Source organism: Salvelinus alpinus, chromosome 5 (genome assembly GCF_045679555.1).
Source record: "Salvelinus alpinus chromosome 5, SLU_Salpinus.1, whole genome shotgun sequence".
Taxonomy (NCBI): Eukaryota; Metazoa; Chordata; class Actinopteri; order Salmoniformes; family Salmonidae; genus Salvelinus; species Salvelinus alpinus.
Window position 1 is genome coordinate 57,678,266 of NC_092090.1, and position 26,046 is coordinate 57,704,311.

The 26,046-nt window shown below is 42.4% G+C and overlaps 1 protein-coding gene across 2 annotated transcripts in view; it reads left to right on the top strand.

Annotated features, from left to right (window-relative positions):
* Nucleotides 1–25,638, top strand: part of LOC139576374 (kremen protein 1-like) — a 109,298-nt gene extending 83,660 nt beyond the window's left edge. Inside the window, exons 4-10 of one of the 2 annotated variants that reach the window (XM_071402454.1) lie at nucleotides 2,272–2,396; nucleotides 4,472–4,625; nucleotides 5,475–5,584; nucleotides 5,842–6,064; nucleotides 17,403–17,627; nucleotides 20,227–20,311; nucleotides 20,532–25,638. In XM_071402454.1, coding sequence (XP_071258555.1) covers nucleotides 2,272–2,396; nucleotides 4,472–4,625; nucleotides 5,475–5,584; nucleotides 5,842–6,064; nucleotides 17,403–17,627; nucleotides 20,227–20,311; nucleotides 20,532–20,691 — 1,082 coding nt within the window. In that variant the 3' untranslated portion in view covers nucleotides 20,692–25,638. The remainder of the gene's footprint in view (nucleotides 1–2,271; nucleotides 2,397–4,471; nucleotides 4,626–5,474; nucleotides 5,585–5,841; nucleotides 6,065–17,402; nucleotides 17,628–20,226; nucleotides 20,312–20,531) is intronic. The other variant, XM_071402455.1, reaches the window with a different exon arrangement.
* The last annotated feature ends 408 nt before the right edge of the window (nucleotides 25,639–26,046 follow it).

Consider the following 26,046-nt stretch of genomic DNA (forward strand, 5'->3'; position numbering starts at 1 on the left):
TAGGGTGAAGAATACTTTATTTATCTTCCAGAGAACAGAAATCTGTCTTCTTTTCTTACAACTCAACACCCTGGATAGTGGCAGCCTCTCTTGTCTCTCCCAGACCATGTCCTCAGAAGTGTGCTTTTATAGTCCATGTATATTGCAGCAGTAGCTGTCTGCTGCTTCTATTTTACCTCTGTCTCAATAGACCTTCTCTCTCCTCTCACGTCAATATTTAAAGAGAGCCCCAGGCTGCTGTACTATGAGGTATTCTGGGATCAACGCGTCCACTGTGCCCCCTTCTCTCTGTCTAGCACAGTTAGGGCGATAAATGCATGTACACTCAAGCATGCAGACACACACACACACACACACACACACACCCTACAGCAGTGTTTCCCAACTCCAGTCCTCAAGTACCCCCAACAGTACCTATTTTTGTTGTGGCCACTGACAAGCACACCTGATTCATTCAACTAATCACCAAGCCCTTGACAAGTTGAATCAGGTGTTTTTGTCTGGGGCTACAACAAAACTATGTGCTGTTAGGGGTACTTGAGGACCGGTTGGGAAACACTGCCCTACAGCACCCTCAGCGATAGCCAAGTAAAACTCAACTCCACAATGTACTTCACAGCTCCGACATCACATAGAATTATTATTTTTTTGAATCAAAAACTACAGATTTAAGCACCCAAAGAATAGCACGCAATTACACCTGACATAACGTTTTATTTGACGTTGGAGCTCCAGTCCACCCACTCTCGTCTCCGCTCAACTCCATTGCGTGAAATACATTGTGGAGTTGAGTTTTACTCGGCTATCTCAGTGACAACCCTGAAAGTACACTCTTACTGCCAGTTTCTCTCCCTGTCTCTCACACACACACACACACACACACGCACACGCACATGCATACACAAACAGCCAGTTTCACACACGCTACCTACCCTCTATGGCAGTGCTACTTCCAGCTCGCCCGGAAATCGACATACTCTAGATTCCAACACCCTCTCACTGTGACTCAGACACCCTTCCTCTCCTCCCTCTCTCCTCCCTCCCTCCTCACCTCCTCCTCCTTTCTTCCAAACCCAACTTTTTGTCTGGTGACAATTAACAAAACAATCTCAAACTGAAGCCAGCCAGAGAATTCTGGGGAGATGGCTTTTTTTGGGGGCGCAGCTCATCGTGTTTCATGGGGTTCCCAGTCCGCCGGAGTGTGTGTGTCGGCATCTGTGTGTGCGTGCGTGTGCATGCCTGCCTGTGTGCGTGTGTGAGTGAGTGTGCCTGTCCGTGTGTGCGTGTGGAGCCAGGCCAGCCATGTGGAGCCAGGCAAGCCATTGGAGAAGAAGTGTTAATCACACCTTATAAAACACAACACTATTCAACAGAGCGACAGGACAGACCAGGTTACAGGAAACATACTGTATGATCTAATGATCTATTACAGAACTACAACCTAGGACTGGCTAAGACTGGCTCTGAGGGCCAATGTTCTGTGCCTTGGGTTGACACCTAGTGTATGAAACACAGGTGGTTTATGGGAAGTGTAGTATATGATCCACAAAAAAATGCATACACTGATCCCCTCAGATCACTCTTCTATGAGACACAGATGGTTCATGGGAAGTGTAGTGTATGCTCTAGTACAGAGCTTAATCCTGCATATTCAAGGGTCCCTCAGGATTGGCTCTGTCGACCAATGTTCTATATCTTAGTTGACGCCTGTTCTATGAGACACAGGTGGATTGTGGGACATGTAGTCCCACACGACCACTGTTCTGGCATATGGCCCAGCCTTATGGTAAATGATCTCTGGGATTGGTTGTTTCAAACAGGACTCTGGTAATACACCACACAGGTGCATCATGGGGAAAAAGCGGAGGCAAGTGGGAGGAGCTATAGGAGGACGGGCTCATTGTAATGGCTGGAATGGAATCAATGGAACAGAATCAAACATGTCGTTTCCTTATGTTTGATGTGCTTGATATCTTTCCATTGATTCCATTCCAGCCATTACAATGACCCCGTCCTCCTATAGCTCCTCCCACCAGCTTCCTCTGTGGGAAATACAGTGTATGCTTAATGCAATGTGTGATTTTTTGTACAGAAGGGCCTCTTAAGAGGAACTACATATAGTAGTGCTTCATGGGAAATGTGCTTCATGGGAAATGTGCTTCATGGGAAATGTAGTAAATGCATAATGCAGTGTGTGCTTGTTAGTATTGAAGTGCCTAACATTAAGAAATACATGGCTAACCCCTGCTCTCCTCTCTGTGTTTTCTCCAGTGCCAGGTAACCTGGGTTGTTTCAAAGACAGTGGAGACCCTCCCACCCTGACAGGGAGCAGTGAGACCTCCAACAAACTCACCATCCAGAACTGCATCAGCTTCTGCCGCAAACAGAGATATAAGGTAAGAAAGTACAGAGATGGATGTGTCCCAAAAGTAATGCACTATAGGGAATATGATGCCTTTCAAGATTTGGTTCACCAACCTGTTTCATCTGCAAAAATATCATCTTTGAGGGAAGAATGGCTGTCTGTTCTAGACACTGTATTTCTATATTTATGACCATAACTATCCTCACATTTCAAATTAATTCAGTGACACATCAGATGATGAAACATCACAGGCAGCTGTAAATGTAGTCTCTATGGCCTTCTATTGTCTTGGGTACTGACCATGGGTATAAACAGTGGCAGGTGTTTATGTTCTGTGTGAACACATCCTGTTGGCCCTGCGTCAGACCCGGCTCTCAGACGCTGTCTGCACTGATGAGCAGTGACAGTCTGCCCCTCTGTGTGTGTGCGTGTGTCCCTCCAGTCCCTCTCCGCAGATGGCACTGACATTATGTGTCGACAGCCTGAGACCATAGCGTCTGTCCGTCCTCTGATTGTCATTGTCTCTAATACACATTTAAAACGCTGTATTGATGCTCTCTGACTTCACTATGACAAACAACCACATCCAACCTGTATTGATGCTCTCTGACTTCACTATGACAAACAACCACATCCAACCTGTATTGATGCTCTCTGACTTCACTATGACAAACAACCACATCCAACCTGTATTGATGCTCTCTGACTTCACTATGACAAACAACCACATCCAACCATAAGTCAGTCAGACAGTAAGTCGGTGCATACGTCCCAAATGGCACCCTATTCCCTATATAGTGCACTACTTTTGGCCAGGGCCCATAAGGAATAGGGTGCCATTTGGGACACAGCCAGTGACTGAGTGAGTCAGTGATTCAGATGCCCCCTGCAAACAATTTTCTGCTCTGTCACCAGAGGACTTCACGTTTGTCTTGCTTTCTCAAGTCATTTTTCTTTTTCATCCGGTAAATATGTAACGCATTCACGTCGGTTCGGTTGGCGGCGGAGGAGTCTAGTTACATAAATTCCAGCTTCATGAGAACATTTTCAGAATGAAGGGAAGTGATGCGGTACCTTCATATGAATTCATTTATGGGAAGAAAATGACACAATGGTCTTCTTTTAATGAGAGACAATGGCGCTCTTAGTCAGTGTTCTGCCTGCACGCTGAGTATGACTGGGTTGGATCTGAATTCTGAAAGGAAAGGTCAAGATGATTGAAGAGGTTTGACTGTGTGTGTCCCAAATGGCAGCCTAGTGTTCCCTTTATAGTGCACTAGTTTGCCCTGGTCAAACGTAGTGCACTTTTAAGGGAAGAGGGTGCCATTTGGGAAGCATTCTGTGATTCTGTCTCTCATTCTAATACAGCCCAACGCAACATGGCTTTAGGAAATGTTTACTATGTTTCGACTAAGAGCTGAAGGTTAAGTGGTCCGATGCTATTTCAGACTAGTTTATTTGAGCCCTACACTGAGGTCTTTGATGTGAGTTCGTACTCAACTAGTCACCCTCTAATTAATTACTGCTGACAGAGTGGGGATTCGTCCAAAATTGCACCCTATTTCCTATGTAGTCGCACTACTTTTGACCAGGGCCCATAGGGCATATATATGTATATAGGGAATAGGGTGCCATTTGGCACGCATAAAGGAGTGGTGACTGTTCTGTTTCTCCGAAAGCACTGGACTCAACCCAACCACACCATATTATTATCATCAAACGCCTGATGGCTTTAGGCACATAAATCACTTTATTTTAGGACAGAAAAACAGTCATTTTGGGGATTTTTATGGAATCATTCTGAAAGTATGCTTATTAACATACAATTAGATGATATAGTAGTATCTCTGATTAAGTGAGGTGGACAACTCTTGTCTGACTCTACCATCCAGAGTTGGCTTAAGGAGGTTCAGCTCTCTCTAAAGTCTGTTTCCTCTCAAGGTTTCTTTCTTTGCTTTCATCCAAAGGGTTTTATTCCTTAGTGCTGCGCTACATTTTTTACCCTCTTGTAAAGCTTTAGACAAGTGCTAAACAAATAAAGTTTGATTTTAACTTAACATTAAACGATCATTGAACGATTTGCCTGTCTCTCTCTCTGTTCTGTAGCTAGCTGGGATGGAGTCGGGTTACGCCTGTTTCTGTGGCAACGACCTGGACCAGCATCACCATGGTAAAGCACCCAGTATGGAGTGCAACCACGTGTGTTTTGGTGACCACACCCAGCCCTGTGGAGGAGATGGATGGGTCATCATCTTCGACAGTGAGTAGATAGGAGATCGTTTGCTCTGGGTCATATTCATTAGTGCACATCGCTGCAAACTGTAGACATTTTTCCCCCTGTGCAAACAATACAAACTAGAGTTTCTTATTGGACAAATTCAGGTAGTCCTTCACAGTTTTGTTCTGTTTTCTTCCATTTGGCTTTTAGTGAAAATGACCCTAGTCTGGTCAGCCCTTTATAACATCTATGATGCTTCACCTAATATGTAAAAAGTGGAGTTTGCATATTTTTTTAAAACACATAAGCTCCACCACACTGGCGATGGTGAATAATCCACAAACAATTGAATGGTTCTCTCAGAACCAACGTTGGAAAGAAGTGAAAGAACCTAACCGAATATGAAAGGATTGCAATCACTCTCACCAACTCACTATTTGATAGTCATGTGAACATAATGTTCTATCTCTCCCTTTGTTGTCATAAAATTATTTGCTGATTTTGGCAAAACATTACCTGCTAAATCGCTTTCTAATAGGCTACACAAGCATAACGTTTATGGCAGACACACCTGCTAGATAACGAGACACAGATTTCACAGCTGTAGTCAACACAATTACAACAATGATGAAATACTCCTTGTTCGGTCCAGTCTCATCTTTCCTGTATGCGTTGAAAACTCTTCGTTCCACTCTCTCTATCATTGAGAGAGCCTGTTGTATGTGGTTTCTATATGAAAAGGTCTCTATGACAACTCCTGAGACATAGGAGTCAACAGGGTTAGTTATATAAGAGGGTTAAGTATATGAGAGACTTAAAAACTTGCAAATGCAAACTTCGATAGCTGAACTGTTATTCATTGAATCATCTTTCTCTGTTTGTCTCCTCCAGCTCGTGTTGGTGCGTGCGGGGGTAACTACTCTGCTCCCTCTGGGGTGGTCTACTCCCCTGACTTCCCTGATAAGTACGAGGCAGGGAGGGTCTGCTACTGGACTGTCCAGGTATTGTGTCTTGTTTCTTCGGTTGCGTATCAAATGGCACCCTATCCACTTTACAGTGCACTACTTTTGACCCGGGTCCAACTGTAGTTTGTTATATTGGGGATAGGGTGTAATATAACGCACAACAGTTGGACCCTTTTTTGTTGTTGTTGCTTTTGTTTGTTGCCTATTGCCTAAAGCATCTTTGGCTTTCAGAAAGTAGTAAGTATCATGTATTATTAAGTACTATGTATTTTTTCTATTTGCATTATTATTAGGTACCTGGGGCCTCCATGATCCTGTTCAACTTCACCTTCTTCGACATCTCGGACCAGACAGACATGGTGGAAATGCTGGATGGCTATACCACCCAGGTGTTAGCACGGTTCGACGGCCGCAACTCGCCCCGGGACCTGGTCAACGTCACTGGAGACTTTGTCATCCTCTACTTCTACTCAGACCACACCAACCAAGCACAGGGCTTCTCTGTCACATACCAAGGTGGGTTTGCAATGGGATATATACAGTATACACACACACACACACACATATACAGAGCGCACCAACCTAGCTGTCACATACCAAGTTAAGAAACCTGTAGACATGTCGTAGGTAAGGACTTCAGGAGGGGGTCAATTAGTACTGTCCCCAACCCTTGTTGCCAACATCACCCACACATACACTATATATACAGAAGTATGTGGACACCCCTTCAAATTAGTGGATTCGGCTATTTCAGCCACACCCGTTGCTGGCAGGTGTATAAAATTGAGCACACAGCCATGCAATTTCCATAGACAAACATTGGCAGTAGAATGGCCTTACTGAAGAGCTCATTGACTTTCAACGTGGGACCATTATAAGACACCACCTTTCCAACAAGTCAGTTCGTCAAATTTCTGCCCTGCTAGAGCCTCCGCGGTGAACTGTAAGTGCTGTTCTTGTTAAGTGGAAACGTCTAGGAGCAACAACGGCTCAGCCGCGAAGTGGTAGGCCACACAAGCTCACAGAACGGGACCTCCGAGTGCTGAAGCGCTTAGTGTGTAAAATTCGTCTGTCTTCGGTTGCAACACTCAGTACTGAGTTCCAAACTGCCTCTGGAAGCAACGTCAGCACAAGAACTGTTCATCAGGACCTTCATGAAATGGGTTTTCATGGCCGAGCAGCCACACACAAGCCTAAGATCACCAAGCGCAATGCCAAGTGTCGGCTGGAGTGGTGTAAAGCTCGCCGCCATTGGACTCTGGAGCAGTTGAAATGCATTCTCTGGAGTGATAAATTACGCTTCACCATCTGGCAGTCTGAGGGACAAATCTGGGTTTGGCGGATGCCAGGAGAACACTACCTGCCCCAATGCATAGTGCCAACTATAAAGTTTGGTGGAGGAGGAATAAATGGTCTGGGTCTGTTTTTTGTTATTTGAGCTAGGCCCCTTAGTTCCAGTGAAGGGAAATCTTAATGCTACAGCATACAAAGACATTCTAGATGATTCTGTACTTCAAACTTTGTGGCAGCAGTTTGAGGCAGGCCCTTTCCTGTTCCAGCATGACAATGCCCCCGTTTACAAAGTGAGGTCCATGCAGAAATGATTTGTCAAGATCGGTGTGGAAGAACTTGACTGGCTTGCACAGAGCCCTGTCCTCAAACCCATCGAACACCTTTAAGATGAATTGGAACGCCGACTGCAAGCCAGGCCTAATCAACCCAACATCAGTGCCCGACCTCACTAATGCTCTTATAGCTAAATGGAAGCAAGTCCCCGCAGCAATGTTCCCACATCTAGTGGAAAGCCTTCCCAGAAGAGTGGAGGCTGTAATAGCAGCGAAGGGGGGACCAACTCCATGTTAATACCCATGATTTTGGAATGAGATGTTCAACCCTTTTGGACATGTAGTGTAGGTTGTTTTGAGGTTGTCACAACAATTGTACAAAAACAAAGCAAGTTGTTTCAGTAGATATGAGAGATACTGTAACAAGCTTTTCCAGACATCTATCGCCCTCGGCTTGGCTTGAGTTATTTCAGCCCCATGCAGTGATTTGACTGAGGCACGAACTCATCTCTCTCCGGGAGCCATAATTTGCATGAACAGGTGCAGGCTGACATCCTGCTATCCTGGTTCCATGGCAGGGTTTTGCATAGCAACCAAGATGCCTGGACACTGTTAAATCGACCAGACCAATGTGTTGTGGCTCTACTTAAAGCACACACACATAAACACAGACACACAGGCACATGCACACACACACACACATGCATGCGCCCAGCCACACACTGACGGTAAGAAAGGGAGACAGGCAGGGGAGACTCCAAGTGCTGCCGGCGGTGGACCTTTTCTCTTATCATTTGCTAGCCAATGCCTCAAAGCCGCAGGTGATATTGGTGTTGCATATATTGAAATGTTTTGTTTTTCTAGGAACTCACCGTGAGACACACACTAATTCACAAGGTGCATGTCGTTGCATATTAAACATTGGCAGTGTGGGGGAATACTTTTCGGGATGGTAAAAATGTTCTGTGTTAACTTAAATGGCTAAAAAACAGATATAAAAAACATGTATGTAGAAAATATAAATAGCCATCTTTGAAAAGTAACAATCACCAAAATAAAAACTGCACAGTCTGGTAGAATTTAAAATTCGAAACATTTCATGGCATGGGCTCCCATTGATTTTGTTATAATGTTTGAGTCACTCAGATAGCATAAGAACATGGCATAAACCATGGCAAAATGTGTAGAATTGCAGGAAATTAGTAGAGCTGGGAATTGCCAGGGACCTCACGATACGATATTATCATGATAATTAGGTGCCGATACAACATGTATCGCGATTCTCATTATTCTACATGCATTACCGATTCGATACCGCGATTTTATTGCGATTTGATGATTCAAACATATTGCTCACTACATGTCTGCTGCAACGAGACAAGAAAGAGCATGAGAAAATTTGTTTAGATCTTTCAGGGAATTAAAAGTGCTGAAAACATGTTGGCTCACTATTTATGTAAATAGTTTTGGCACAGGTACAGCAGGCTAGCTCTAGAACATTTACAAATCAGTACTTCAAGTCAAATATCAATATAATATTGAACAAAAACAAAATTGCTATATGTAACTGTTTTGATTTTTTCCTTCTTTTTGTTTTTTATCTTTGTCCTACTCACAAACCTCTGTTGGAAACAGACAGGTCGTACGCCCGCCAAAAGACCATTCTTTGCCTATCTTCCTTTCCAGAACACCCTTGAGTTCAAATTTACACTTCACATCTCCATATCATAAAAGTAATGTAATACACAGTGTCAATGTTTACTATGTTTGATGTACAGTTAAAAGATGACACGGCGTCATACCCTGTGTTGTTCTGAACAGAATGAGCCTGTTTGTTTACTGTGGAGGAAATTCACTGTGGAACACGCACCTGAATGCGCGCATGATTCTTTTCTATGCGCACCAAAATTACCATCTGTTTCTCTGAATTTCCATGTGAAAGCCAAACACTCAGTGCTTGACTTGGGCCGGAGCTATCTGGAGGACCGTACTGGAACCTCCAATTTTTTTGAGGAACTGCGTAACGGCTCCTCTATAAAACAAAGTAGCCTATCACCAGCCCGGGTTCACACGCAGCATCAAAAAAAGATTGATCAAAGCGGAATGAAGGCGGGATCTGCATGGAATAGCAATGGAGAGTGGGCATTCAGATCCCGATTCCACTTTGTTCAGTGTATGTCTACCAGTAGACTGTTCCGAGTTTGAGAATGCGCAGATTGAGAATGGGGCCAGCCTGAATGTACAGGATGCGCTGTTCCAAGTTGTCAAATGAGGGTTCTTACGGTCATGAAAATCCTGGAAAAGTTATGGAATTTTTATATTGTGTTTTCCTTTTTAAACATATGTCGATTTTGAAGTTATCATATCAGCCATGATCAGAATTAGGCCTACCCTTCAGCGTGTCTTTCTGTGTGGGCTGTGCATCATCTATGTGTGTACCAGTGCGAGTGGGCGTTGCTCGAGGAGAGAGAGGGAGCCCAGCTAGCACAGAACATTCTGAGAACCATATGTTTCTTAGAGCTTGGTGAGAGCGTGGTTGTCCTATGGTTAGTTTGCATACAACCTTCCCACAAAGTTCTGGGAATGGTGCAGATGAGTTGCTTGGCATTGGGATTTTCTCAGCACATTTAAGGAACTTGACAAAATAATGTTATTTCTTGGTATTTCCATTTGAAGTCATATTCTCAGAATATTAAGAAAATGTTCCATGAAAACCACAAGAAAACATTAGTAACGTTGAAAGAACGTTCTAATAATGTTATTGAAAAACACATACATTCCGTTCTCAGCATCAACAAAACTCTCACTGTCCACTATCTTGTTAAGTGTGTTCAGGTGTGTTGGCCACGGCCACTAATTGGCCTCACATTATATTAATGAGTGCTAGTTTCCTTTGAAATGGGGTCGGGTTGAATAGACTAAAATGAACAGCTTTGTATGAGTTAAAAAAAAAAATATATACAGTACATTGCTTGTTAGCTCCAACCTGGTGGACTAATCCCATGGATCGACAACAGAAGATCATAGCTTTGAATCTCACTGACGGCTTGTCACAATAAAAATTACTGTGTTTGCATGATAATGCTTAAGCAAATGAATTTCCAAATGTCCGATCTGTGCTTGGAGTTCAAAACAGTTAACCTAAGCTAGCAGTCTTATTAAAACAACAAATATGGCGAAAAGTACAGTAAATATAAAATCAACATTGTAATGTTTGGATTCAGTCTTCTGTCAGGTGAACTGTTGTGTCCTCAAATTTGGTCAAATAATTTTCCCATAATCTCCAAACTTTTCCATTTCAGTTGCTACCATGCTTATGCATAAAAAACGTATTCTGTAAGAAACAATTCAATTTAGCCCTATCCATATAGGCCAATTCCTATAAGGTTAACAGATCACAGGAGTGTCACAATATTCTCTGCCAGCTCTTGTCTCTGTGTTAGGAAAAACTTCAAACAAAAAGAAAGTTTTATACGGCTAAGATTAGCTTTGTCTCTTTTTCTCCTCGAGGTCTCTTTGTAGCTAGCATCCGGAACCGGCTAGCTACAGATACTTGGCTAGCTTAGCTGCAAGGTTTCGCTAACCAGGCTAGTTCATTATCCTACCCTAGGTTTTCTACCTGCAAGGGAAGAATTTATAGTCTTTCTCTCGGTAGAGAGTTACGCTTTGTCCATCGCAAGACTAACTTAGCGCTAGATTCTTCCTGCTAACTAGCTAGTTCAGTACCCCACTTGGCGAACGATAGCTACGTTCACTTGGTTAAGAAAAGTTCGCTTTTCCCAGCTAACATCGTGCTAACTAGCCTAGCTGGCAGCCAACACACTGCTAGTTAGCTGTGTTTTTTATTTTGTTCTGGGATTAGCTTTTCCATCAGTGCCATGGAAGAAGCTAACCCTGCCTCAGGGGATCCGGGCACCATGCTAGTTTGACAGCATTGAGATTGCGCCCAACGGATTCCCTTGGAGGGAGAGGGGGCATCTGACCTAGGGGAACGCCCCAGCGGCAGAGAAGTGCAGTGAACAGTTACACTCTGTGTTCTGTGCTGGTACCTTCTCGGGTGGAGCACAGTGGGCGTCAATGTGCCACTGGTGAGTGCCTCCCCATGGGCTGCTCGCTGAGAGAGTAGAAAACTAGCATGCATCCGCAGTCAAGTCTGGGACCCTATCCACTGTTACCAAGTGCTACAGACTGCAGTTCGCTATGAGACCTCTTGCCTTCAATGGCATTCTGGAATCAGATGCGACCGTGACTTGGCACGCATACTATAGCAGGAAATCTCCTCTCTTCTATTCAAATGGAATATCAGAGCGATAGCAGAGGAAGACAGACATTGAGCCTTCTACTCCTGGTACATTCTGGTTCCCAAAAAGGGGAGAGATTTGCCCCATTCTGGACCTACAGGTCCTCTACGACTATCTGAGGAATTTTGCGTTTCGTTTGCTCACACCAAACGTGCTGTCTCGTTCTATTCGTCCAGGCGACCCAGTTGACCTGCGTACTTCCAGATAAGCATCCACACAAGGTTTCTGAGGATTCCCTTTCAAGGCAAAGCCTACGAATACCTTGTTCTCCCGTTCGGGCTAGCGCTTCCAGGACATTCACCAAGTGTGTGGAGGCGCTCTCAAGTCCGTCAGAAACAAGTGGCTGAGGGTATCCGCCTACATAGATGATAACCTGCTCTCCTTCCCGTCCCGTGAGCAAGCGGGGCAAGACGTTACCTCCTTGGTAACCCACCTTTCCGGGCTCGGGTTTCTAAATCAATCAGATAAAAATCTGTTTCATACTGACCCAGAGAATATAGAATCTGAGTATCACCCAACGCTGTTGGAAGGCCGCATCGCCTCATTCCGATAGTGCCTATCCCTATTAAACAGGAGGCACTCGGCCATTTTCCGAATACGCCTCCGGTTACTGGAGTTAATGGACTCCACTATCTCAGTGGTCCCACATGGTCTACTGAGGATGAGATGTTTCCAACGCTGGGTTTTATCCCTACGTCTGTGCACTCAACATCAGAGTATCTCACATCTTTCTGGAAATGGAGGGGCCCCTCGACCTTCACATTCGGCACCAGTCTAGGAGTGGTGTCAGCGAGGAAGTTGATGACGACAGACTCGTCACTCATGGGTTGGGGCGAAGTTTACGAGGGCCAGGCAGTTAACTGAGTGGACCACACAACTCCGTCTTGCCCATATCAAATACCTCGAGCTTCTGACAGTGTTCCTCTTTTGAAACACTTTCTACCCTTCCTCCGGTATTGTCACGTCCTTGTCAGGACAGACAATATGACAGTGTCGGCCTACAACAACAACCAGGGCGGCACACGTTCCTTAAAATGGCTCACAGCCATATGGCATAGCCAGATCAGGGCCTAACATAAGGAAAACTCAAAGTATGCTATTCTGTTCTTTTGAAATAGACTACATTTTATTCATATCATGTTTCTTTATTGTGATGGTGTAAGCTATATTACATGGATTTATTAGACTTTTCTTAAATGTAGATGTTCCAAATGCCTGCATCAGTGGCTTGTAAGCTATGTGTGGAAGCCAGGAGATGCTAAATGTGTTTATGTTAATTCATGGTCAATTACTGTGAGACTGGAAGTTATTTGCTTGACAATCACCGGCTGACAAAATGTCATGACTACCACAGCCATAGTTGGTACACCCTTGGCCAAAGGCGCACCGCTCTATGCTTTTCCCCCTATGCGCCTCACACTCCCCACTATAGCCATAGTGAGACAACGAGGCTCGTCCCTCATCCTGGTAGCACCCACATGTCCGGGCAAGCTCTGGTTAACGGAGATTATTCTCTTGCTTTATGACTAGCCCTGGCAACTCCCATTATGCACGGATCTCCTGACCCAGGCAAACTGGCCCTATGGGTGTGGCCCGTGAAAGGTTAAATCTGGACACGACTAGTCTGCCTCTCAGAGCCATTGAGACAATCCAGAGCCCCTTCTACACGCTCACTTTACGGAAATAAGTGGTGAATCTTTGAGAAGTGGTGTGACCAAAAACAAATCATTCCTTACCAATGTTTTGTGTCAGAGGTTTTATGCTTCATGCAAGGCCTTCTGGACAGGGGTACGGCTTTCTCCACTGTTAAGTTCTACTTAACCGCTTTCTCAGTTTGTCATATAGGCCTTAATAACAGCGCAGTGGGCAAGCACCCGCTCTAATGCCGTTTCAAGAAGGGGCGCGCCGCTTATGTCTGTATCCAAGCCTGTAGCCCCGCCTTGGGATCTTTCTACTGTGCTTGAGGCTTTGTCTCAGCAGCCTTTTGAGATGCTGGAGAATGTAGGGGTGAAATATCTCTCTCTCAAGACCTCTTTATTGGTAGCCTTACTTCCGCAAAGCGAGTGAGTGAACGACATTCACTGTCAGTTCACCATTCCTGCCTACTGTTTGTCCCGGGTTTTACCAAGGTAACCTTATTGCCTAACCCCACCTTTATGCCAAAGGTCAGCGACAGTTACAATTTTCTCACCTTGAAGCTTATGACTTTCCACCTACCGCCTTTCTCTTCTGCAGAGGAAGAGCGTCTCCATCGTTTGTGTCCAGTGCGTGCTTTACACATGTATTTGGGTAGAACGAGAGCTTTACGCAAGAGCGACCAGCTTTTTGTGTCTTGAACACCACCCTGCAGGGGGAGGCCTTTCTCTCGTCAATGGTTGTCACATTGGATAGTGGATGCTATTATACTAGCTTATAATAGCAAGGGTTTACAGCCCCTGGAGGGCTTGAGGGCTCATTCCACCAGAGGTACAGTATGGCTACCTCTTGGGCTCAGTTCAAAGGCTTCTCTTTGCAGGAGATCTGTAATGCGGCATGTTGGGCATCCCCTCATGAGGTTCTACCGACTGGAAGTCACTAGCACCTTCTCTGGTGCATACTGTTCTCAGTATCGGGGTCTCTGAGGGGTAGTCTGGAAACTAGTGTTCGGAGAGCGTGCCTACATTATGGGAGTTTCATACATCTCATATGTGAGACGTCTAAACAAATAATTGAAGGAGAACTTAGTTATTCTAGTTTTCTGCAAACAGGCACGTTCCCACATGAGTCGACCCACTCATAATATTAGAGAACCGGGGTTATGTAAATAACCTTGAGATGTTTTGTTTGTCCCTGGTATCGTATATCTGTATATATCATTCATACATCATTCTCCCCATCCTTAACATCATTGTATACACAGAGTGCACCACCTCCTAGGGATCCCAATCTGAACCCAGTCTTATATTACACACTCATCATAATGGAATGGAAGTATTTATGTATAAATAGCAGTTCTCTGTTCAGACCACACTCTTGTAAACACCCCACTATTGTTTCAGTTCCATTTCCTTAAGGCATCAGCACTCAACACAACTCTCTCTGAATTAGTTAATATTGTTGACATTAAAGCTAAGAGCTTACAGGGCTGGGAGGCACACACACAATCACAGACATACACACACACACAGACACAGACTGTCCTAACCTTTTCTCATTTTGTTCTACTAAAAACAATATTCTCAGGTCAGAGTCTGACCCCCAGACTTGCAGCCAATTCTCTTCTGGTCATGTCTCAATTCTGACTTCCCTTGTTTCAGACCGCACATCAGAAACAGAAGTTGTTGAAATGAATATACAATATTATGAGACATGTTATAAGAAAAGGTCACATAAGTAAATTGGTTTTTCCCCCGCTGAGCTGGGAGGAGAAAAGGATGGGGAAAGAGAGAGAGATTTTCTCTCTTGAGGCTAAGCTGGATGTTAGTACATCCATACAGTGCTGAGTGGTGCGATGTTAATTTCCTTCTCAGATGAGGATAAATGCTCTCAGATGACGTCTGAGGAATTTCCTGCCGAACCGAGGTTTGAAGCAAGCACTGCATTCTGTTGTATCAAATGGAGAACATGTGGGAAAATTGCAGTCAAGTTGAGTTATGTCAGACAAAAACCTTTAACTCCTAGTAAAGATTTAGGCCACCATTCATGGTAGGGATAAGGGATTTTAATAACATGTTTTGATAATTTCATAAAATAACCTTAATTTAGACAAAGTCTTAGCTCAGGGGTGGGCAATAAATTTGGTCCTGGGGCCACACTGGGATTTCAAAATTCAGTGGAGGGCCGCACTTATTTATTTTTATCAAACTTGTAGACCAGCTGATCTGACACTGTTATGGTGTCAAGCCGTCTGGATACAAGACAGCGGAAATGGCATAGGAAATCATATTTATTTGTGTTGACTACTCCCACCCCAATGAAGTAACACCCTATCAGCGAAATTTAAGGAAAAAGGAAGAATATTACATATGGCAACCGAAATAAAATGATTTGACTCAAAATGTAGCCTATGTCAATTAAAATTATTTAGTTAACACATCTAATTGTAGACAATTCAGCCAATTATGGCTACATCGAGGCCACTCTTCTGCAAAAATAAATGTATAGAAGACCAACTTTTAATGAATTACCACATTGTAAATTAAAGTGATATGGATTGCAGCAACATGTGTGACATACAATTTAAATATCATTATCAAACCAAGCCCTTTGTATTTGTTTCTTTGGATAACGACTTCCAAATAATTAATGAATCTCCACACCACATGTCCTTCCAATTCAGATATTGTTTCTTCAATAAAGTACAATATGCCGCAGTAGGCCTAATGGCCCAATTACTGTAGTCCTGTACGAAAATATAAACGTTTACTATTGAGTGTTGTACTCGCAAAAAACTGGCAGCTACATTAAATAGTACCCGCAAAACACCAGTCTCAACGCCAACAGTGAAGAGGCGACTCTGGGATGCTGGCCTTCTAGGCAGAGTTCCTCTGTCCAGTGTCTGTGTTCTTTTGCCCATCTTAATCTTTTATTTTTATTAGCCAGTCTGAGATATGGATTTTTCTTTGCAACTCTGCCTAGAAGGCCAGCATCCCGGAGTCGCCTCTTCACTGTTGACGTTGAGACTGGTGTTTTGCGGGTACTATTTAATGAAGCTGCTAGTTGGTGTCTGTTTCTGAAACTAGACACTAATGTACTTGTCCTCTTGCTCAGTTGTGCACCGGGGCCTCCCACTCCTCTTTCTATTCTGGTTAGAGACAGTTTGCGCTGTTCTGTGAAGGGAGTAGTACACAGCGTTGTATGAGATCTTCAGTTTCTTGGCAATTTCTCGCATGGAATAGCCTTCATTTCTCAGAACAAGAACAGACTGACGAGTTTCAGAAGAAAGTTCTTTGTTTCTGGCCATTTTGAGCCTGTATTCGAACCCACAAATGCTGATGCTCCAGATACTCAACTAGTCTAAAGAAGGCCAGTTTTATTGCTTCTTTAATCAGAACAGTTTTCAGCTGCGCTAACATAATTGCAATTGATTTTCTAATGATCAATTGGCCTTTTAAAATAATAAACTTGGATTAGCTAACACAACGTGCCATTGGAACACAGGAGTGATGGTTGCTGATAATGGGCCTCTGTACGCCTATGTAGATATTTCATAAAAAATCAGCCGTTTCCAGCTACAATAGTCATTGACAACATTAACAACGTATTTCTGATCAATTTGATGTTATTTTAAAGGACATAAAATGTGCTTTTCTTTCAAAAACAAAGACATTTCTAAGTGACCCCAAACTTTTGAACGGTAGTGTATGTTTGTTAGTTTTTTCAAGCGATTAAAATTATTGGTTTAAAAACACAATGATATATTATTTGTGCAACTTTAAATAGCTTCATTACTATTATTAGAATGCAATCACGATTTAGTTTCAAATGTCAAATGGAATATTTCCTTTTACCCTCTTGATAAGAAATGACCATATTCGATTCAGACAAGTAAAATCATTAATGGATAACATTAATTGGAAACATGGTGTAGGAAAAAGTATTCCTACACCATAGATTTGCATAGGGTAGGCTACATTGCCATAGTAGATTTGCTGTGGTAAAACGAGGGCATTAAATACTTTATTTTAGTTGTGCGGAATGATTGTCAAATAGATAAATCGTCCTTAGTCAAGTGGTACTGCCAGATCAAATTGTTCCGATGATAATACCCACCAGAGAGCTTTTTTTGTGCTAATTTTGGTTGCAATGAGGACTAAAAGATAAACCCGACATCCGCGTTGAGGAGCAGTAAATCGGTGGCCAATGCTGCTTGCAATTGAGATCAGCTGCGTTGGTGAATTTATCATGTATTGATGGTTTGACAAGAGATCATCTGCCAATAATCTACAGGCCGATCTTCGTTGCAATAGGCCCATGGAAACATTGTATTTGTTGTTGTTGTTGTTTCAGCGCTGAGAGGCCTGGACACCAGACCTATGGATGAGGATGAGAAGGAAGAGGAGGACACTAGTACAGTGAAGCCTGAGCTTAACGGCGTAACGGAGAAGTCTAACGGGAGCGATAACGGACGTTCCTCTCAAATCCTCTATGTGATAACGTCCAGTCCCGGTAAACCGGACCACAACATGCCAGGTCAGTGGGACCAACCCAACGGGACCAACGGACACACCTCTAGTATGTAGATACCAATATTGTTGTTTTTTATCTATCAGTTACCAACATCATATCTTTCTACTTCTCTGGGTTTCTAATAGAGCTTTCTACTATGACTCACCTCTATTGATACTGACGTTGCAACGTCCTACCTCTCCATCTCTCAGTTACTACTTGTTTCTTTTTTGTACCTTTGGTACTGTTTTTTTATCGTTCTGGGGTTTCTCTTATGTGTAACCAACAGCGGACCTTTCTGGGCTTTCTAATATGTGTAACCTACATCATACCTTTCTGGGGTTTCTCTTATGTGTAACCAACAGCGTACCTTTCTGGGGTTTCTCTTATGTGTAACCAACAGCGTACCTTTCTGGGGTTTCTCTTATGTGTAACCAACAGCGTACCTTTCTCAGGGTTTTCTTATGTGTAACCAACAGCGTTCCTGTCTGCCTCTGTGGTCTCACGCTGGTTTTGATTGGTTAAAAACTGTATGTTTTACAAAAAAGGTGTGAGACCTGTTTGGTTATAGGAATATATACTGAACAAAAATATAAACGCAACATGCAACAACTTCTAAGATTTTACTGAGTTACAGTTCATATTAGGATATCAGTCAATTAAAATACATCCATTAGGCCATAATCTACGGATTTCACATGACTGGGCAAGCTCGCAGCCATTGGTGGGCCTAGGAGGACATAGGCCCACCCATTTGGGAGCCAGGACCACACACTGGGGAGCCAGGCCCACAAAATAGCTTTATTACAGACAGAAATTCTCCTCAGCACCCTCTCAGACGATACTGCAGGTGAAGAAGCCAGATGTGGAGGTCCTGGGCTGATGTGGTCTGCGGTTGTGAGGCCGGTTGGGCGTACTGCCAAATTCTCTAAAACGACTTTGGAGGTGGCTTATGGTAGAGGAATGAACATTAAAAACAGCTTTGTTGGACATTCCTGCAGTCAGCATGCCAATTGCACTGCTCCCTCAAAACTTGAGACATCTGTGGTATCGTGTTGTGTGACAAAACTTTACATTTTAGCGTGGCCTTTTATTGGCCCCAGCACAAGGTGCACCTGTGTAATGATCATGACGTTTAATCAGATTCTTGATATGCCACACCTATCAGGTGAATGGATTATCTTGGCCAAGGAGAAATGCTCACGAACATGGATGTAAACAAATTTGTTTAAGCTTTTTGTGCATATGGAACATTTTCGGGATCTTTTATTTTCAGCTCATGAAACATGGGACCAACACTTTAAATGTTGCATTCATATTTTTGTTCAGTATATATTAAAATAAAATGCATGAGCTGGCGCACACCCAGAGAAAATTATTTAGTGTAGAGGTGCTGACTAACGGTGAATAAACTGTAAGCTATGAAAACAAAGAGAGTCGCACACTCCATATGTATAACCTCCCAGTAATTTATTGGGCATTAAGGTTGAACCAAAAGATTACATGTAACAAAAACATTTAATGAAATTGGAAATATTTTAATATATAGGTGAAATTAAATTAAACAATGTATGTTGACGCTAATGTTATACTAATGCTAATGATAAGAATGGCATAATATATTCAATATGCTGTGTGCTATTGTCTTTTAAGTTTCGCTCAATTCATTCTGATCAAGATAGCAATTACGAAACACACCTCACTATTGACATTGGTTGCACTAGTTGTCTACATAACCTGGTTCAAGCATTCATGACATTACCCTGAAGAAGGCACAGTGATGCCAAAACATTGGTGTTTTTTTACCCAGTAAATTACTGTGAGGTTATACTTAGATTTTATAGCTGGCTGTTCAGTAACAGATGTGCACCAATAACGCAGGTACTAATATTTTACCATCTGAATCGGTTGCGATAAAGGCCTTTGGGCTAACGTGTGCCGGTAGATCAAGCCTTACACTGAGTGTACTCTTTCCCGACATAGACTGACCAGGTGAATCCAGGTGAAAGCTATGGTCCCTTATTGATGTCACCTGTTAAATCCACTTCAATCAGTGTAGATGAAGGGGAGTAGACCGTTTAAACAAAGAGTTTTATGCCTTGAGACAATTGAGACATGTTATTGTGTATGTGTACCATTCAGAGGGTGAATGGGCAAGACAAAATATTGAAGTGCCTTTGAACGGGGTATGGTAGTAGGTGCCAGGCGCACCGGTTTGAGTGTGTCAAGAACTGCAACGCTGCTGGGTTTTTTACTCTCAACAGTTTCCCGTGTGCATCAAGAATGGTCAACCACCCAAAGGACATCCAGCCATTTTGACACAACTGTGCGAAGCTTTGGTGTCAACATGGACCAGCTTCCCGAGGAACGCTTTCGGCACCTTGTAGAGTCCATGCCCCGACGAATTGAGGCTGTTCTGAGGTCAAAACGGGGTGCAACTCAATATTAGGAAGGTGTTCTTAATGTTTTGTGCACTCAGTGTATAGTACTGTACAAATATGGTGTAGATGTGCCAGACTGTTTTTAGTTTATAGATCCCTTTTATCTCTTTCTGGTCAGGTTTCTCCATGCCTGTCTGAGAGTCTACTCAAGTGCATAGGGTGCTTCTTAACTGGTATGTTTTCTTCTAAACTGCCTGATTTCAATTGTGTTTCTGTGTTGACAGTGTGGACCATCTACGCCCTAGCTGCTCTCCTGACTCTGACAGTCATAGCCATGGTGGCTAAACTACTACTGCATATTACAGTGAAGTAAGTATTACATTTTACTTTGTTTGATGTAAATTATGGACAATAAAGTTTTATTGTACTAATGCCTCAAAAGTGTAACCGAAGTGTAGTTTATTGCATCTAATGTATTTTTAACGCTGTGAGAGCCCCAGCCAGTGGAATATGTAACCTAATGTTACTATTCTCTCTTGCCATATCTATTTCTCTCTCTTCTCCCCCCTCATCCCTCGTCTCTTTCCAGATCTCCCAACATCCCGACCAGCAGTGGTTCAGAGAGCTGCAGCGTGCAGAGTGCTGCGTCCGAGCCCTGGATCATCTTCTACCGGCCCTCCACCATCTCCCTCTTCAAGAAGAAGCTAAAGAACCACCACGGAGACCTCAGCCCTCTGGTGGGCAACTAGCGAACTGCAGTCTGGTCTACTAACATCATCACCATCATGTACCAGGGCCTACCGTACCAGAGCTAGTTACAGAGCTAGCCCCTCTACCAATGAGACTCTATGGGGTGCTGAGCTACAAAGCTAACATAATCACTAATGACTGATTCACTGACTCACTGAGTGACTACTACCAAATGGCCCAAGAGCCAAATCCCTAAAGGGGATCCAGACAGGGCTGTCTGTGTCTGCTGTGTACAAGGCAGGAGAGGAGGGCAGCTATACAGTGTGAGGTGGATGTTTTACTGTAGGGAACTCATCTTCTATGGGTTCCACTTCCATCGTCCATGGATGTCTGAGAGCATTGGAGTCCTCCTCTAGAGACAAGGGTTGGCTGGGGCCAAAGCAAGCAGTTTCCATAGGACTCCTCCAGAATGCAGGCCTTTCATTGTAACTGTGTGCCGGTGGGGCACAAAATGTCTGACAATCTCTCCAAATTCGCTAACCTGCGAACAACTGAGGGAGCCATGCATATTCCCTATCAGTGACTGTCATAGGTGTCTCACAGAACAAGGGGTTGGATCACAAGGGGTCAGAGTAAGGCCTAGATTCAATCAGATCAAGCGTTAAGCAGCGATATCTGATGTTTTGGTGGTGTCCGAGGTGTAACTGTTGGAGCAGTCAAATCGGTTAGCAGGTGCTCTTGACCATTGTCACAAAGCCACACCCGCAGCTCACGTTAGAAGTTCAGAACGAGGAAGTGTAGGCTATCTAGAAATAATGACACTCAAATGAAAGATCATTAGACGAAGAAGGCGTAATCGAGGTATAGATCACAACTCACATTCCAGTGTTCGAACTTCTAAAGAGGGCTGCATGGGATTTCTCTTAATGCGACTCCGTGCAGCCAACGGTGATGTCCGCTTTAGGTATAATGCCAGGAGCCACTTGTGGATTTGAACGTTCTAAAGCAGTTCCACCACCGACACTGCTATCTCTTCCACACTGCCTCTGGAGGAAACTGTATTAAGAGTCTCTCCCATGGCCGCTGGTGGATGAGGGATGTGGTTTCATTAAACAACTGCCATTCAAAAGAGTGTTTGAAATGCTCAGAGGTTCTCTCTCATCCGCTCAGCTGTGGTTCTTATCTTTCTGGTTTAACTATGTTTAAGTGCCTTAAGGATCTTAAACAAGCCTGCTAGGCTTCTTTCCCTCTCCCCCCCCCCCCCCTTCTCACTGTCTTTGAGTCTATTGCTTGTGATCCCCACCCTATGACAGACTATGTCGATGGGAATTACTGTAGCGTGGGCGAGACTTGGAAAAAAGGTTGCTTCATTTTTGTATCTTTTACTTTCTATGTGCTCTTATGCATAGTCTTCTTGGACATTACTGAACATATTGCAATCGTTATGTTGCCATTTGATTACAAGGAGGGGGTAAATTGTGTTGTATATTGCGTAATTCAATGTGGGGGATGATGATGATGACATATGTCCTGCTCTTTCATTTTGTGTCTCGGCAAAGCAATGGCAAAATCCTTCAAAGTCGTTTTTGTACTTACTCATCAACTGCTACTTAGCTCGGAGGTTGGAGCACTTTTTTCCCCCTGTCTTCAGCAGCAGATTCATTCCCACATTCAGAGGGCTCACTAGACCCAAACAACCTCTCTCAACGTACAGCTAAAGCACAAATAATGTGGAATGAAAGCACTCGTGATAGTCCACTGTGCAAGGCAAGCAGACTGTTGCAGTCCGGCGTGTTTCTGTGAGCATTGAGGACACGTGAAAGTTCACTATGCATTAATGTGCCCCTTGAATACAGCAGGTTGGAATTCCATAAAGAGAGGTTGGACCATAGATGAAATATATGTTAATATATATTACATTATACTGTGTATGTATAATAATGTTAGAATTCTATTTCTATGGCTTTGTTTTTCCCAACAATCTCAACCACAGTGAAAGCTGATTAATCTGGTCCAAACGTGAATGCACTTAAATTTGCCGCTACTTGTATGGTGACAGATAAATAGTACTTAAATCCAGTTTGGCTCTTATTTACTCTCAAACCAAAACCGTTTGAAACTGATGATAGGAGATTTGCAAAGTGCAAACTTGACATTGAGAGCACTTGCAACAAAAGGGTAAAAGTTGATATGCAAAATTGTATGGATAGATGACATTTTAGGTAGTGTAACTTGGTCAAAAAAATAATTTAATTTCACCTCATTTTAACATTCTGTCATAAACAGCACATGTTCAACTACATAAAACAACACGTTTTCCAACCCCGAGGGGTTAAAAAAAAATACTATTGTAAGTGTCAATAAAGTGCCATTAAAGTAACGGAGTTGTATATACTCTAGATGACCGACAAGGGGGCGCTGTTTTGAAGCCACCGCACCTCCATTTTGGCACTCCCCCAATTTTGTAAAAAAATATATATATTTTGGAAGCTATGGAAATGCATTTATTAATGTCTACATTTGTTTTTGTCACATTTATTCTATTACAGACACCTTAATGCATACTTTTACATAAATGTATCTTTCCTAAACATAAAAATTCTAAATGAATAAATAAATAAAAACATTTTCCTTAAAGTATCATTTTTAGAAAGCACTAATGTTACTGTCCCCACTACAACAACACAAATACTTAAATACATGACATTTTGTCTTTGAAACATTTAATTTCAATACTGTAGAATTCCATTCATTCCTATGGAGGACTGCTTTTCTGAGGAGTGCCAATATGGCTGACTGGTGGCTTCAAAGCCTTTCGTTTTTCCAATACATAGCATCAGCAATCCAGAGTTTATATACTTCATTGACTGTAACAGGGTTGAAGTTTTCAGCTTAAATCAGCCATTTTTTTGATGGCCTGTGACAGAGGGAATGGAAGCTTGTTCTGTGCAACAGGCCAAAAAGAGTTGACCCAGCTCACCTGCCTTTACACTATGATTTGACTATTACATGTTCCAATGTTTCTTTTGAAAAAATTATTTAAATAGGAATAGTTTCACTAAATTCAAACGAGATTTCAGTTCACGTAACAGGGTTGACCTTAAAATGAGTGGCAGACGTATATTAATCACTAATCACATTAAATAAATAATCATCTTCAGAAATAACTCTGTCAAAGCAAGAACATAATTAGGGCTTTACAATGATGGTGAAAACATAATGACATTTTGTGGTTAAGTGGGTTAAAATCTTCCTACAAGTCAGAACAACATGACAAGGGACATGTAAAAGTGAAGATTTTTTTTCAAGCGCAGATTTTTTCATTTATTTCAACAAAAATTTGATTTATTGAATTGTCCATGTGGTCTATATTAAAGGGCACTTCATTTAATATTACAGGCTTTTAAAATTCAATATTGGTGCGCAATTTCTACTTAAAACATCAAAGGGACCAGTGGTTGTGTCCCAAATGGCACCCTATTCCCAAACTATATATAGTGCACTACTTTTGAGTCACAATGGAATAAGGTTTAGGATTTATCGTAGGTGTGACTTAATGAAAGGGCCTCGAACTTTTCTTCTTCTCTACTCTGATGTTTGTCTGCTGGGTGACCTAATGTTGTATTTTGGCTGTCTGCTCATCTGTTACTCATGTTAATTATCGCAGTACAAGTTATGTTCAGTGCAGTTTGTGCTTAGAGAAAGGGAGACTGTGTGTGTGTGTGCGTGTGTACACATTTTACTATTTTTGTGAGTACCAGAGTGAGCTCCAAAACCTTTGGGACAGTGACACATTGTTTGTTGTTTTGGCTCTGTACTCCAGCACTTTGGATTTGAAATGAGGTTAAATTGCAGACTGTCAGCTTTAATTTGAGGGTATTTTCATGAATCGTTTAGAAATTACAGCACTTTTTTTTTTACATAGTCCCCCTGTTTTACGGGACAAAAAAGTATTGGGACAAATTCACTTATGTGTATTAAAGTTAAGTATTTGGTCCCATATTTATAGCATGCAATGACTACATCAAAACTACAAATTTGTAGGATGCATTTGCTGTTTGTTTTTGTTGATTCAGATTATTTTGTGCCCAATAGAAATTCACGGTAAATAATGTATTGTGTCATTTTGGAGTCACTTTTATTGTAAATAAGAATAGAATATGCTTCTAAACACTTCTACATAAATGTGGATGCCACCATGATTACAGATAATCCTGAATGAATCGTGAATAATAATAAGTGAGAAAGTTACAGATGCACAAATATCATAACCCCAAGACATAACCTCTCACCATAACAATAACAGGGAAGGTTAGTATTTTGGGGGTATAATATTTGATCACCTGATATGGATGAAAATACCCTCAAATTAAAGCTGACACTGCACTTTAACTTCATAGTCATTGTATCATTTCAAATCCAAAGGGCTGGAGTAGAGAGCCAAAAGAACAACAAATGTGTCCCAATACTTTTGGAGCTCTCTCTTTCTCTGTGTGTGTGTGTGTGTGTGTGTGTGTGTGTGTGTGTGTGTGTGTGTGTGTGTGTGTGTGTGTGTGTGTGTGTGTGTGTGTGTGTGTGTGTGTGTGTGTGTGTGTGTGTGTGTGTGTGTGTGTGTGTGTGTGTGTGTGTGTGTGGTAATAATACCAACTCCATTTTCTCCCATGTCAACCGGACAATTCCATGGTACCTCCATATAATAATAGAAACTGTCTTCTCTTTTCTCTATCTGCCATTCATTCAAAATGTTACTCGGCACTCTTGTCATGATAACAAGATGAGCAGCTCTGTGTGATATGGAGACCAATGGGTTTTGGGGGAAATACAAAATATTGTTTTCATAAAAAATTGTAAATAAATTAGTGAAATTGTAATTTATACAGTAAATTATTATTATTTTGTATGTGAATGGGATATAATCTATGTTTTGTATAAGTTAAGTATCTTTGTAGTTTTATTTAAATGAATGTGTCCTGGTTGCTAAATAAATTCTGTATGCATGTTTCTTATTCCTGTGTCCAGCCGTGATTAGTTGACTTCGGTCTGTCACACCAGCACACAAGACCTACCCTACACATTTTCAGCATACATTATATGGATATTCACATGTACAGTGTGAATACATGTGAACCACCAGTATCCCTGCACATTGATATAGTACTGGTACTGACCTTATAGCATTCAATACTGGTGTGTTTCTATTTCTTATGTGTGTTTTCTTTCTTCATTTGAAGTGACCCAGTAATTGATTCCCTGCTCTTCTTTTAGTTTACATTTTTACCTTTGATATTGTCGAGGAAAAGCTTGCAAGTAAGCATTTCACTGTACTGTTCACACCTGTTGTATCCTGTGCATGTGACACATAAACGTTGATTGATTTTGAGGTGAGAAAATAGAATAATATCTAACAGTAGAGA